Source organism: Drosophila kikkawai, chromosome 2R (assembly GCF_030179895.1).
Source record: "Drosophila kikkawai strain 14028-0561.14 chromosome 2R, DkikHiC1v2, whole genome shotgun sequence".
NCBI classification, from domain to species: Eukaryota; Metazoa; Arthropoda; class Insecta; order Diptera; family Drosophilidae; genus Drosophila; species Drosophila kikkawai.
In genome coordinates, this window is record NC_091729.1 from 21990161 (window position 1) to 22002967 (window position 12807).

A 12807-nucleotide genomic window follows, 5' to 3' on the forward strand; every position below is an offset into this window, starting at 1 on the left:
AAGCAGCAGCAGAAGCTGAAGCTGAAGCCGAGAGCCCATCGGCGGCAGCAGCTTCTCCGCTTTTCATTCATGAGTATGGTCTTCGTTGTAGTCGACGTCGTCGTCATCGTTGGCTGAGCTTTTCCCGAAAAGCTCTCTTCGCACGGAAGCTGGCCAACCTGTTGCATGGCCCCAGCGAGGAGCGCCAGGAGTCGCTGGGCATCCTGGCCAGAGTTACCAGAGTCGGCTGTTGCCAGGCCCGCAGCGACAACATAAATTAATTAAATCAATGCTCCTCCAATGCCCGTTTTTCGGTTGATCATCTGACACATTGACAAATCGACGGTGATATGGGGGTGTGAGCTGGAGGAGTGCTAAGTCCAAAGTTCGAGATTTGAGGTCATGGCTTGGACTCCCTCCCATTTGGGTCTTGGACCCAGGGCCAACTTGGTTCATTTGCCGAAGTTGATTAATGCATGTATCGCTCCTTTATCGCTTTTTGTTGTCCTTGCCTTGATTTAAACTTGTCTGCCACATATGTTGTTCCCGGAGATGGAGAGTGGGCATAAGCATCCTTGGCAACTTTCTTTGTTGACAAAAAAGGTGCACTGACATCCCAGCCGAATCGAATCGAAAAACACAACTAATTCGGCACGATTATTCACACTTAAACTTGGCCAGCAGATTATGTGGTTGAGCCCGGTCCATTGGGTTCTCCCCCCTCTTCCATTGTGGCGAGATAGAGCTAAAGTTTTCCTCGAACATCTGTGCATGTCTACGATTATTGCCTTTGCCTTTATTACACTACGAAAAAGAGGTATTGAATATGTACAGGAAATGTTGAACAAATATTGAAATGAACTCTAAGAAACCAAAGACTATTGTGGTATTTAAAGGGAATTTTTTAATATTTCAATAAAATATAATAAATTGAAAAATACTCCTAACAAGGAATATATTACTTTAAAAATATATTTCTTTTAGTAAACTTAGTTAGGAAAGGTTAAAACTCCCCCCTTTCCCGCCTCTTGGTAACTTTTCTCCTGGTGTACGCTTTCCCCATCTTTGGAGGAAGAGCAAATAGTAAGGACAGTTCATTGTTTGAGCCCAAAGTTCAATAGTTCGAGTCGCAAGTTCACTCACCAAACAAGATGGCAAAGGCCAACAAGTGGAGCTTGTCAGGCTGGCGCAATGTTTCCATCGCAATCCTGCGGCACTGACAGCTGCATACATATTAATCCCGATTCCCGAAACCATTTCCAATCCTTCGCCGAAAAGTACTACATGTGTTTAGTATGTGTTCATGCGTCTGTCTGGCTGTCTCTCTCCCAGTGATACAATGACTTTCGCATTCACAATTTCCAGTAATTTGTTATTCAAACACATTGCGAATCGATTATCCGCTTGGCATGCTCCCTCCAATCGAGCAAATATGCTGATTGACTTTTGTCAAGGCTTGTGTGTGCGCTCGGTCCTCCTGCTCCCACGCCTGCTCCCAATCAGCGCCCGGAATCAGCCCCCATTCGATTCGATTCCATTCAGCCTTTGTGCTCGGATGATGGGTGAAATGCCAAAGCAAATTTAAATGAGGAAACGCGGGAGGATATGGGCCCTTGTGTTGGCTTTCACTTTTACCCGGATCCAGGGAACTCCGACCTCGGAGCGAAGCACATAGTATATGTATGTATGGACGAAATGCCTGACTGGTTCTATATGGGTGTGTTTCTTGTACGATAAGGCAGACAGTGTCGCGGAGAAGGTGGAGCGGCCACAATGGCAGCCGAGAGCAGAGTTCCCATAAAGTCAGTTGTGAAATGCCTGTCAAGGACTCCGGTTTAACCTTCAGCGGAGGTCTGTCTCCTCGACGCTTTAAATATTCGTCATATGCTGGATATTTATCTTGGCCAAATGGCCGAAGGCTAAACACTGAAGGAAGCAGGAAGTGGGCCACCACGGATGCCTCCTATCTGAGCCCCGTCTCAATGTCACTTGTTGAATGGAATTGATTGCCACGCAATAAAATGTAATTGCATTGGCCCAGCTTGAATTCAATGTTAAGGTGCAAGGACATTAATTAACAGCAAGCAGCAGCTGCGGTCGGTCCTGGGGTCCTGTGGGCCCCCCGAGTTCCTGAAGTGGCTCTGATTGCTCGGCATGCCACTAAGCGGCCCGCATATTAATTAGAGCGCCAAATGGAATGGAATAAAGTGAGCTGCCAGCAATGCAAATATGCAAATTTTTTCGGGCTGCATGTCCTGCCGATGCTTTATCATCCCTGCTAGTTGGGGGTCCATGGAAATAAACGGCAGCAGCAGCAGTGACAGGAATTCCACAAATACTCGAATATGAATGGAAATATATGAAATACGAGCAGTGCAGTGCCAAAGGTTAAAGTTAAGCTTGACAAATGTGCGCACTTGATCCAGCTCAAGGCGAATCCTTGGGGGAGCAACCCGTAATAGGATTGCTGGGATAATGGCACTACAATTAAGGCGATATATGTGTATTTAATTTATTGAACGAATTCGCTAAGTGTGTTCCGTGTTAATTAAAGTAGTTGAACCGATACCTAGGACTGGGTCCTGCTCCTAATTGACCTGAGCTGCTGCTGCAGCTGCTCGCAGCGCTGGCACTCGCGGGTGAGCTGCTTGACGGCCAGCGCGTATTGCCGCTGGAGCTCCAGCAGCGACTGCAGCTCCTCATTCAGCTCGTCGCGCCGCATCCGCTCCTCATTGTACTTGTGCCTCACCTTGTCCTGGGCGCTCTTCACCCCGTCCACAATGGACTCGAACTGGCGGATAAAGTCCTCGCGGCCGTGCGGACTCATCATGCCCTCGTTGTAGGCCTCGCAGATGGAGTTGAGGAGGGTCAGCTCCTTCTCCAGGTAGCGCTTCTTGTCGTTGAGTGTGTTGTACAGGATGTAATATTGCTTGGTCTCCAGATGCTTGCCGCTCATCTCGTTGTGCAGTTCATGGAATCGTCGCTGATATTGGGCAAGTTCCGTCCGATCGGGAATGGCGTCCAACTTTCTTTCGATGGCCACAATGCCGCGATTGCGTTTGGCCAGCTGCAGGCGCAACTCCTTGAGCCGCTGCTCTTCGCCAGCCAAGGCTGCGGCTTGGGTTTCCGCATCTTGAGCACTGAAAGCCTCCAAATCGCTGTAAGGCAAAGGATTTGAAAAGTAAATAAATTCTAATAAATGATGGAGACAGCTTATAGCTAGACCTTACTCAATTTGCTGCTGAAGATTGGCCAAATCCGTGCGACAGGACTCCTTGAACTCCGCCTCGCTCTTCTTCAGCTCTTCATGTTGCTGTAGCAAGCTTTGAACTTTATCCAGCAGCCTAGGAAATAAATCATCATTAAAAGGTCTCTATAAAACCATTTCTTATTACAACTCACTTTGGATCTGCTTTATCCGCCGTGTCCTTGTGCGCCTTCAACTCAGCGTTGAGAGTATTCAACTGTTCCTCCACTTCCTTGGTCTTCTGGTCTTGCTCCTTTTCCGCTTCCTTCAGCTGTTCGTTGTCCTTGCAGTAGCGTTTCACCTTGTGCTCCAGGGCTATTTTGGCCGCTTCCAGACGTTTCTGCTGATTTTGAGCCTTCAGCTCTTGGGCATCCGTTTCCATTTCCAGCTTGAATTCAGCATAGTGCTGTTGCAGCTCATGTCGCGCTGATGGATCGAGATCAATACGCTTCTGGGTGCCCGTAAGGTCTTCTTTAGCGAGGGATAAACTGCGCAGGTATTCCTCCAAATCAAGCTGTGGAAATATGGGAAATTTTAAACAGGAATTCCACTTTAAAATGATAAGGATTAAGTACCTCTTCAGCTTCTCCTGCAGCCTGAGCGGCCTTTCTCTCTGCGCTGCTCTTGAACATCGGCCCGGGATCTCCGTACTCAAGCAGAGTAAGACGGACTCTTGACACATCATCGTCCCCGGGGGCTTCCTGTCTCTCGTATAGTCTCTTGGGACCGTACACCTCCTGTATCGCTTTGATGTGAGTGGATGCCAGGCGTATTTTAGTGAGATTGTCCTTGTCGCTTTTGTACTGATAGTGATTGTGGAATTGACCAATGGCAAATCTCTTCAGACGCTGGCCACGCTCAGCACGGTTCTCCACCTAGAAAAGTCAGGTAAATGCTAATAAACTTGGTTTTGGAGAGCTCAGAAGTCCACTTACCGAAGTCCTGACCAGCCACTGGATGACTGGGTGAATGGCCAGGAACTCCAGGCCCTGAACTTGATGGGGCTCCAGGCTATGTGGGCACTTCATGTCAATCAACACAGAGACTATCTTTTCTACCAGAGCACTGTGAGAATAGAAAGGGAACTTTAGTGACCTTCACCTTAACTAGCTGCAGATATTCCCTACATCTTCTGCCCAATGGAAAGGCTCTCGTGGAAGAGTAAATCCACATCCACGTCGTAGTCGCAGCACTCGATGCACCAAGTCATTCCGCCCACAACTTTATCGAAGGCAGACAAGCCCTTTATGCGGGCACGATAGTAGCCCGCTGCCACCAGAATGTCAAAGGTGTCCTGCTCCTTGGCAGTGGCGTCCGAATCCTCCCGACGCTCCACCTGCAAGGGAAAATGAATTAGAAACTGGTAATTCCCACAGGATTAAGGCAGCTGACCTGAACTTCACGTCCATCCTCATCGTAGCGAGTGCCCAACTTGACATTTGGCAGGATCTTGGAGAATACATCGCGGTTAGCCATGAACAACAACGATAATTACATGCTATCAGAGAGCTGGAAGCTATTGCTTATCAAATAAAATTGGCAAAACACACAGAAATGTCAACAATAATTGAATTTTTGTGATTTTAAGATAATGAGCTATGGCCACACTAGCTGAAGCACACTGAGCCAAATACTAAGTAAATAAATATTTAGAAAACTCATAAGAGAATTTTCTTAAAGAAGATTTTTATTGATTAAAAAGAAATATTTTGTTATATTAATTGTTGAAATTAAACCAACAAAGCTTGATTTTTTTTTACAATATAAGCAAAAATAAAACATGTTCAAAACTGTCACCATAATGTGACCAGAGTTGTCCATTTCATGGTATTCTCTAAATGTAATGGTTCGGCCACTCTTTCGCCGGTCACCGCATTTTTTGTTAAGTTTAAAGAGGCTGAGCGGATTGTAAAAATGGTTGCCTACGTTTGCCTGCTCCAGGAGGGCATCAGCAACATCCCAAAGTTCATCGAGAAGGCTATCGAAAACAAGTACTCCGTGGTGGCCACCTCAATCAACGCCAATATGTTGCCATTCGAGCCCCAGGAGTCGGATCCCACATACCCGGCCACGGTTCTGGGGGCCCTCGACTGGAACTCGAAGGTGATATTCACGTTGTCCGACGTGAATGTGGACTCGCCGAATGCCAAGCTGCGCGCCTATGCCAAGGAGGTGCTCCTAAGGGAAGCGAACTGGGCGGAGCATCTACAGCACTCGGGCAATGTGATGGTGAGTCTCCGAGGCCCACAAAACGAGAACCTGGCCGCTATTGTGCGGTCCAAAACAAAAGGTAAGCTGTATATAAGGAACAGCAGCCCTGACAACTTATAAAAAGACCTTTTCCCCGCAGGCAACTGGTTAATCCGTGTGCCCATCACCAACCCGGAGTTGGCCACCTTCGAGCATCGCAAAGATGCCACCGAAGAGGACATTGCCAAGGCGGAAGCCATTGATCCGTGGTCGTGGTGGAATAACCTACGCCTAGCCGTCGACCACAACCCCAAAGTCAAGGTGGTGATCGAGCTAAATGACTCTGATCGGCCCTGCAAGGAGACTGTGCGTCGTTGGCTGGGAGAGCCCATCGAAGCCATCATCATTCCATCCTCGCTGTTCATCAGGAATCGCTCCAACTACGCTGTGCTCAAGAAGGAGTGGCAGATAATCATCGGGCACTTTATCGCGGTGCGAGCCAACATCATTATATCCACGAATCCCAACGACAACGCCTTGAACCAGTATGCCGATTACCTCAACAAGCTCATTAGCGAGAATACAGATTGTCACGCGATAAACAGGTCAGAATGAGTTGGGCTAAAGGAGAGCTCGCCTTAAATTTTCCTACTATTTTTAGTTATGAACACGTGCTTGAGATTCCACTGCAGCCGCTTGGCGACAATCTGGATACCTATACGTATGAGATATTCGAAGCGGATCCTGTGAAATATAAGCTTTATCAAAACGCCGTGCAGGCTGCTTTGCTAGATCGTGTTAGCGACAATGAAGCCAAGAGCAAGTTGGTAGGTAGAAATCAACATTTTGTTTGGAAATTCAATTACCTTTCTGATTCTCTTTTCTAGACAGTGATCATGTTGCTGGGTGGTGGACGGGGTCCGCTTGCCCGGGCTGTTTTCAATGCCGCTGAGCTGGCACAGCGAAAAGTCAGGTTGTACATTATCGAAAAGAATCCCAATGCCATTCGCACTCTCTCCTACATGGTTAAGACTCTATGGGCTAACAAGGGTAAGCTTTGGAAATCAACTGCCACAAGTTAAGTCATCATCTCCATGGAATCCTTTCAGATGTGCACATTTTCTCCAAGGACATGCGCGAGTTTAATCCACCGGAGCTGGCCGATATTTTGGTTTCCGAGCTGCTGGGCTCCTTTGGCGACAACGAGCTCTCACCCGAGTGCCTTGATGGTGCCCTGAAACTGCTCAAGCCGGACGGCATCAGCATACCCTACAAATCCACCTCGTACATCAATCCGGTGATGTCTTCCGTTCTGTATCAGAATACCTGCGCCTTGCCCAACGCAACTGCCTTCGACTGCGGTTATGTGGTGCTTATGAAGAACATTTACCACATCGACGAGCCGCAGGCCCTGTTCGAGTTTATGCATCCCAATCGCGAGGAGAAGATCGACAATACGCGCTGCCAGGTGCTCAAGTTCACGGCGAAAAAGAATTGCGTGATGCACGGAATTGGCGGCTACTTTGATACCCATCTGTACAAGGACATCTGCCTGAGCATCAACCCGCTGACCCATACGCCTGGCATGTTCTCCTGGTTCTCCATGTTCTTTCCAACGGTAATGTGATCTGATCTGATCTATAGAAATTTATATTAATAATGTTGATTTTCTTCAGCAACCGCGAACATTGAAGGAGGGCCAGACTGTATCCATCAAGTTTTGGCGCTGTGTGGACGCCACCAAGGTGTGGTACGAGTGGCAGGTGGTAGACTCTCCCGAGGACTGGGAGCACCACAACATTTGCGGCATTGGCTATAGCATCCGACTGTGGACGGAGTAGGAGCTGGCGAATGCAATACCGAGTAGTTAATGTTTTTTTTTTCTGACTGGAAATATAATCAAAACCGAAGCGACCTTAATTTGTCTGCGACTTTTATTTAGGTTTATGTTTGAAAAGTTTATAAATACTCTTAACGTACATAGATGTCCTTACATATCTGTGGGTTTTATTATTTTCGTTTTGTAAAATTTAGTTAATTTCCGGCTCCACGCATTCATTTAATTAAATAATATAAAATATGTATGTTTATTTAAAGCGCTGCACACGATCGCGACACGAAATCTCTCTAAGCGAAGGCAATTATCAGTTATGTTAAGTATGTATGTTTAACGTAATCCACATAGTTTAGTTTAAAGCGGAGCTGAACTGGGCGGCGACGGGTGACGGGGCGATCGGATCTACGAGTTGACAATGTTAGCCTGCGGCGCTGCTCCGCCACCAACGGCCCCACCGCCACGGATGGCGATGGCGCCCTGGCCGGCGCGGATCGGTTTGGCGATCTGTGCCTGCGGCCCTCTTCTGCCCAGATGCTTCTGTCGCACCGCCTCCTTGATGCGATCCACCTCGTACTGGTAGCGCTTGCGGTCTCGCATTGCGCCCTCCTTCGCCTCCTTCAGTGCCGTCTCCAGAGCCTTTACGCGTTCCATGGTCGTGCGCAGGCGCTTCTCCAGCTTGGGCAGCTCGCAGCGCAGGTCGGCGTTGTCCCGCACCAACTGCTTGTGCACCTTGGTCAGCTGGTCGAGATTGTTCTCCAGGAAGGAGATCTTCTGCTTTTGTGCAAGGGATCCGCCGTCCTCCTCGCTCTCCTCGTTCACCACGTTCTTGCGAATGCGTTGCTGAAAGGAGAGAGAATGAGCATACGTGATTGTGGGCAAGTATATCTGTTATTTACCTGGAGATCCTGGACGAAGAGCTTGCGCAGGTTGTGCAGCGTCTGCAACTCCTTGGCTACGGTGTCCTCCAGGCCCTTGAGGTCCTTGCGTGCCTGTTCGCGTCGCTCGGTGGTGAGAATGATGGTCTGCAACTCGTTGGACTTCTCGGCCTCCTCGTGGCGCAGCTTCTCGTAGTCGACGGTCATCTGCTGGTGGGCCAAGAGCAGCTTCTGGTGGACATCCTTCATCTCGTCCAACTCGTGCTGCCTGGCGGCGTTCTCGTCGCGCAGCTCGGACACCTGGCGGGTATGGGCCTCTCGCAACTCGTCCATCTGTGAGTCGAACATCGAGCGCAGCTCCACCGCCCGTTGCTTCTCCTCGGCATTAACGGCGGAAACGTGCTCGGCGGCCTTGAGCTTGGCGCACTCCTCCCGCAGCGAGTCGATCTGCTCCTCGAGGGTGCGCTTCTTGTTCTCTGCCTCGCGCATCGACTCCTGCAGCGATTTCATGCGTGCCTCGTGCTGGGAGATGAGTAGACGCAGCTCTGCCAGCTCTTTCTCGTACTCCGAGATCTTCTTGTTGGAATCCAAATGCTGGGTTTCCATGTTTGCGCAACGCTGCGAAATATTCTTCGCCTCCGTCTTCATCTTGCTGATGTACAGACGAGCCATGGTGAAGTCCTCCTCCATCTTGCTGGCATCTGTGCCGGCGAGAGCGCTCATCTTGAGGTCGATAGCCGATTCGCCAGAGGCAAGAGCCTGGCCCACATCGCCAAGTTCGCGCAGCAGATTGGCCAGCATTTCGGAGAGACGCTTCTTCTGGTGCGAGGTCATGTCCTTGAGCTGCTGCAGTTCCGTACCGGTGGTGTTCAGCGCCGTCGCCTTTTGCTGCAACTCCTCATTGAGGGCGTCGATGTCCTTGTTCTTGTTCTCGATCTCCTGAGACTTCTGGTCGTAGTTAACAGCCAGCTCTTCGAGAGCTTGGAGCACCTCCTTGACCTCCTCCTTGGCCGACTCGTTCTCCTGCTGGCTGCGCGCCATTTCGGTCTGCAGAGCCTCGTACTCCCGCCGGGCATTGGCGATGAGCTCCTCCTGCTCCATCACCTGCTCCTTGAGCTGCTCGGCGTACTGGCTCTGCTGGTTGATTTCCTCGTCCTTGTCGTCCAGCTGCTGGTACAGTCGCTCGCACTCTGAAGCCAGCCTGGCTTGCTCGTTAGCAGCCACCGAGGCGGACATGTTGGCGAGGGCGGTTCGCTGGGCGGCCTTCGCCGCTTCCGCCGCAGCAGCGGCAGCCTCCACATCGAGATTGGGCGTGCTGGCCTCCATGAGATCCTCCATGTTGATTTGCTCCTCCGCCTTGACGGTCTCGCCGGCTCGCCACCGTGCCAGCTCGATTTCCAGCTTCTCCACCTTGCCCTTGAGCCGGCCGTTCTTCTCCTTCTCCTTCTCGTAGCGCCGTTTCCATTCCTCGGCGGTGAGCTCCTCGTTCACACAGACCACATTCTTGACGGTCTTGGCTCGTCGACCAAAGTCCAGGGTAGACTTGGTCTCCGATTCGTTGAAGCTAGCCGGTGAGCAGCAAATGACGATGGTTGTGCGTGCGTTGCCTCCCAGCGACTCCTGCAGGATGCGCGTGAGCTTGGAGTCGCGATAGGGGATGTGCGTTTTGTTGCCGTCCGCCAGCGCAGAGATTACATTGCCCAGTGCCGACAGCGACTTGTTAATGTTCTTGGCTTCATCGAGGACCGTGCCCTCGGCGCCTGTCTTGGAAACCTTCTCGGAACCCGCCAGATCGACCAGGTAGAGTTTGCCGGAGAGCTTCTTTTGGTTCTCCAGATTCTCCTGTTTGACGTTAATGAGGAATACTGAGTGCGATCGTGAAGAGTGCTCGTTCATGTCTAAAAGGAAGAGATTTTTAGAGTTTTTATTTGTGCTCCTTGAAGGATAATAGAGTTATGATCATTAGAATATTATGTGAATCAAAGGAATAGTCGGGTAAACCCAGACAAATGAGGTTTATAACAAGAAATTAAAGTAACTTTGGCTCTTCAAATTATAATACCCTGCGAGGGTATAAAAATAGTTTAGTTTTTCGAAAACAAAATGTTTGGGAGTGACAATGGTCGCTTAATTGAAACCAAGCGGTTAACAAGCTAATTATAATATTGTATCATTGTCAAGCTCAAATATACACTGAAAAAAACTATATTATACTATTATTACAATGAAATACAAAAGCAATTACGAATACGCGCGTTTTCTTTGAATTTTCGCAATTTGGTTTGGGTTTACTTTGGTCTGGCAACTAGAAATATTCAAAACTCACTGGTTACTGCGATGTGACGATTGGATTTGCCCTCCTCGATCACCTCAAAGACATCCTCCGGCGATGAGACGAACCGCTCCGTGGCTCCCTTGACATAGGGCACCCGATTCTTGTCCTCGTGCACGCTGAGGTTCACCTTGGAGACGTCCAGCAGATCACGGATCTTGTCCATATAGATCTCATAGTAAGAGACCTTGATGTGGAACTCCAGGTTCACCTCCATGGCGTAGATGTGGTTGAAGATGTCATTGACGATGCGCGGTATTATGCCCTGCTTCACGGAATCCCCGATCACGCCCTCCATCGTGTGCGTCTTGCCGGACGATGTCTGGCCGTAGGCGAATATCGTGCCGTTGTATCCGGCCAGGACATCGGTGACAATCGACTTGGCCGCCTCATTGTAGACCTTTTCCTGGGAGGCGTTCGGCTTGAAGACCTTATCGAACAGATAGACCTTGCCCTGTGGGTAGACGGAGGGAATTGAGTTGTAGTTTCTCCCGGTGTATGTATGGTTGCGGTGAAATTTCTTTCGGAGATTCCCTCCTGCCCTGCTCCCTGCCTTTCCCGCCGACTGACTAACTTTCAAATCATTTTCAACGCATGGCCGCGAAACAGATTGTAATTATGAGCATCAAGAAATGTGGACGGCGATGGCGGGGGGGAAGAATAGTGAATAACGAGCGGCCAAAGCAGAAGAAGGTAGAGGAGAAAGAGAGGCGAGTGGAGAGCGCCAGAAGTGCGAGTAATGATAATGCATATGTATGTATGGAGAGGTCTCATCTACTAGTGCTGTGCCTCTGTTTTATTCTTTTTCTTTTTTGGAACTGGTTCAATTGCTTAAGTTTGCTTCCAGGAAAATGATGAATTACACCTGCTGCCGCCGTTTAGCGGAAAACTCGGTTATGAAATATGGTCTGCATGTCGAAGAAGAGCGCCAAAAAGCATTAATACGGCCAGCGGAATGCCGTTGCCTTCAATGTTGCTCTTATTGTTTTCTTTCTTTTTGCCTTTTTTTTATATGCTTTGCGTGTGCATGACTCACTGTGGCACGGAGCGGGATGGGGATGACTGGCGGGGAAACGCTCTAAGCGTGTGTGCTTGGGTGTGTGTTGGTGTTTTGCCGTGTTTTTCTGTGTACTGTAAGTGAGGTAAGCGCCCGACCGAAGGCGGACTGGAAACTCTAGAAAAGCGCATTTTTATGCGGCCCCCAAAGAACGGCCAGCTTTCGAGCATGGCTTGTGGGTGGTATTTCTCTTCGTTTACCGCCAGCACACACCCCCATTCCGGCTGAGCCCGGGGAAAATCAATTTCATGCAAAGTGCTATTGATTTGGAGCGGTTTCTGTGGATATTTCCCAACTATTTTTGTTTTTTTGGGGCTCCACTGCCGATTGCGAATAGTAGTAGTAACGAGGGGCCTCTCTCTTTCCGCCGCTGGCGTTCCAATTGCTCAGCGAATTGGGGAAGGGTAATGTACGCTAATAGGCATGACGTCATGGCACGGCACGCAGAGATTAATGCATAACACAGTGGCGGCACTCGAGCAGGGGGTATGGTGGGGCAGACATCAAAGGGACACCGAATAGGGAACTAGACTGTTATTTACCGCAATGGATATGCAGTTCTCCTCCACATTGTTGGGGAACTTGACCACGAACTTGGAGCCGGCCTTCTCTTCGCTGTCGTTCAGCGGTCGGAAGCGGCAGACCACCTTGATGCTATCCTCGGCGGGGATCTCGCGTTCCGCGGACATTTTCACAGCTCTGGCTCTTTCTGGCGCTGTTCGGATCGGAAGGGCTCTAGGCGCGACCTCTACTCAGGCAGCTGTTTACGTGGATAATCCTCGCCTGGGTCGCTCCGGTCATTTAACGAGCGAATCACTCACTGCACTGGGTTTCTTCCACCGAAAACCGATACGGATGCGAATTGGGGTCACTATTCTGATTGCGGGAGTCCGTTTTGTGTTTATTTATTTTGTGTTATTCGATTTCCTAATTCCTGGTTCCCGATTCCCGATGCTAATTCCGATACCGTCGTCGCACTCGCGAAAATTTGGGGCGGCTCAGAGGAGAGGCGCAGCAGTGAAAAAAGAAAATTTGTGGTTATACCAGACACACGTCTCGCCCCTTAGGTGATGAGGGCCGGAAATTTCGGTTCTGGATGCCCCGTTGGTTTACATAAGCCCGGAATGATTAATGCAGCCGTTAAATGCACTCGCATGCGACAATGGGAACGGAATTTGTGTCACTCGAAATTTTATTTGCCTATTTTCGCCTAATTCTGCCCCGTGTGGCCAGTGTGACCGCGATTGTTGCAACGCAAAATGCCACGACGGCTCGGAAAAACATACCGCA

At 49.6% G+C, this 12807-nt stretch overlaps 3 protein-coding genes across 4 annotated transcripts; 1 reads left to right on the forward strand and 2 right to left on the reverse strand.

Annotated features, from left to right (window-relative positions):
* Positions 1-2477: 2477 nt before the first annotated feature.
* Positions 2478-4830, reverse strand: fidipidine (coiled-coil domain-containing protein 93). Its single transcript, XM_017168905.3, has 7 exons — positions 4619-4830; positions 4354-4562; positions 4162-4291; positions 3802-4101; positions 3382-3740; positions 3210-3323; positions 2478-3137 (listed from the first exon to the last, which is right to left on the reverse strand). The coding sequence occupies exons 1-7, from the start codon at positions 4700-4702 to the stop codon at positions 2549-2551; spliced, it is 1785 nt and encodes a 594-aa protein (XP_017024394.1). The 5' UTR covers positions 4703-4830; the 3' UTR covers positions 2478-2548.
* A 237-nt stretch (positions 4831-5067) lies between these two features.
* On the forward strand, positions 5068-7336 carry csul (protein arginine N-methyltransferase 5). Of its 2 annotated transcripts, none has more exons than XM_017169177.3 (6): positions 5068-5516; positions 5562-6021; positions 6078-6243; positions 6304-6466; positions 6526-7034; positions 7093-7336. In XM_017169177.3, the coding sequence occupies exons 1-6, from the start codon at positions 5141-5143 to the stop codon at positions 7255-7257; spliced, it is 1839 nt and encodes a 612-aa protein (XP_017024666.1). In that variant the 5' UTR covers positions 5068-5140; the 3' UTR covers positions 7258-7336. The 2 variants fall into 2 exon arrangements, with proteins under 2 accessions (XP_017024666.1, XP_017024667.1); XM_017169178.3 differs by having other exon boundaries at positions 5069-5516; positions 5577-6021.
* On the reverse strand, positions 7333-12770 carry Khc (kinesin heavy chain). Its single transcript, XM_017169176.3, has 4 exons — positions 12060-12770; positions 10455-10914; positions 8150-10026; positions 7333-8093 (listed from the first exon to the last, which is right to left on the reverse strand). The coding sequence occupies exons 1-4, from the start codon at positions 12204-12206 to the stop codon at positions 7656-7658; spliced, it is 2922 nt and encodes a 973-aa protein (XP_017024665.1). The 5' UTR covers positions 12207-12770; the 3' UTR covers positions 7333-7655.
* Between the last annotated feature and the right edge of the window lie 37 nt (positions 12771-12807).

What these genes read in the sequence shown, in the direction of transcription:
- Khc (XM_017169176.3), bottom strand. Translation starts at nt 12,206, where the DNA reads ATGTCCGCGGAACGCGAGATCCCCGCCGAGGATAGCATCAAGGTGGTC. An exon ending in TCGTCACATCGCAGTAACCA is followed by an intron (nt 10,027 to 10,454) that starts GTGAGTTTTGAA and finishes TCTTCCTTTTAG; the next exon opens with ACATGAACGAGCACTCTTCA. An exon ending in TCTTCGTCCAGGATCTCCAG is followed by an intron (nt 8,094 to 8,149) that starts GTAAATAACAGA and finishes CTCTCCTTTCAG; the next exon opens with CAACGCATTCGCAAGAACGT.
- fidipidine (XM_017168905.3), bottom strand. Translation starts at nt 4,702, where the DNA reads ATGGCTAACCGCGATGTATTCTCCAAGATCCTGCCAAATGTCAAGTTG. An exon ending in CTTTCCATTGGGCAGAAGAT is followed by an intron (nt 4,292 to 4,353) that starts GTAGGGAATATC and finishes CTATTCTCACAG; the next exon opens with TGCTCTGGTAGAAAAGATAG. An exon ending in CTGCAGGAGAAGCTGAAGAG is followed by an intron (nt 3,741 to 3,801) that starts GTACTTAATCCT and finishes ATATTTCCACAG; the next exon opens with CTTGATTTGGAGGAATACCT.
- csul (XM_017169177.3), top strand. Translation starts at nt 5,141, where the DNA reads ATGGTTGCCTACGTTTGCCTGCTCCAGGAGGGCATCAGCAACATCCCA. An exon ending in GACTCTATGGGCTAACAAGG is followed by an intron (nt 6,467 to 6,525) that starts GTAAGCTTTGGA and finishes GAATCCTTTCAG; the next exon opens with ATGTGCACATTTTCTCCAAG. An exon ending in TCTCCATGTTCTTTCCAACG is followed by an intron (nt 7,035 to 7,092) that starts GTAATGTGATCT and finishes GATTTTCTTCAG; the next exon opens with CAACCGCGAACATTGAAGGA.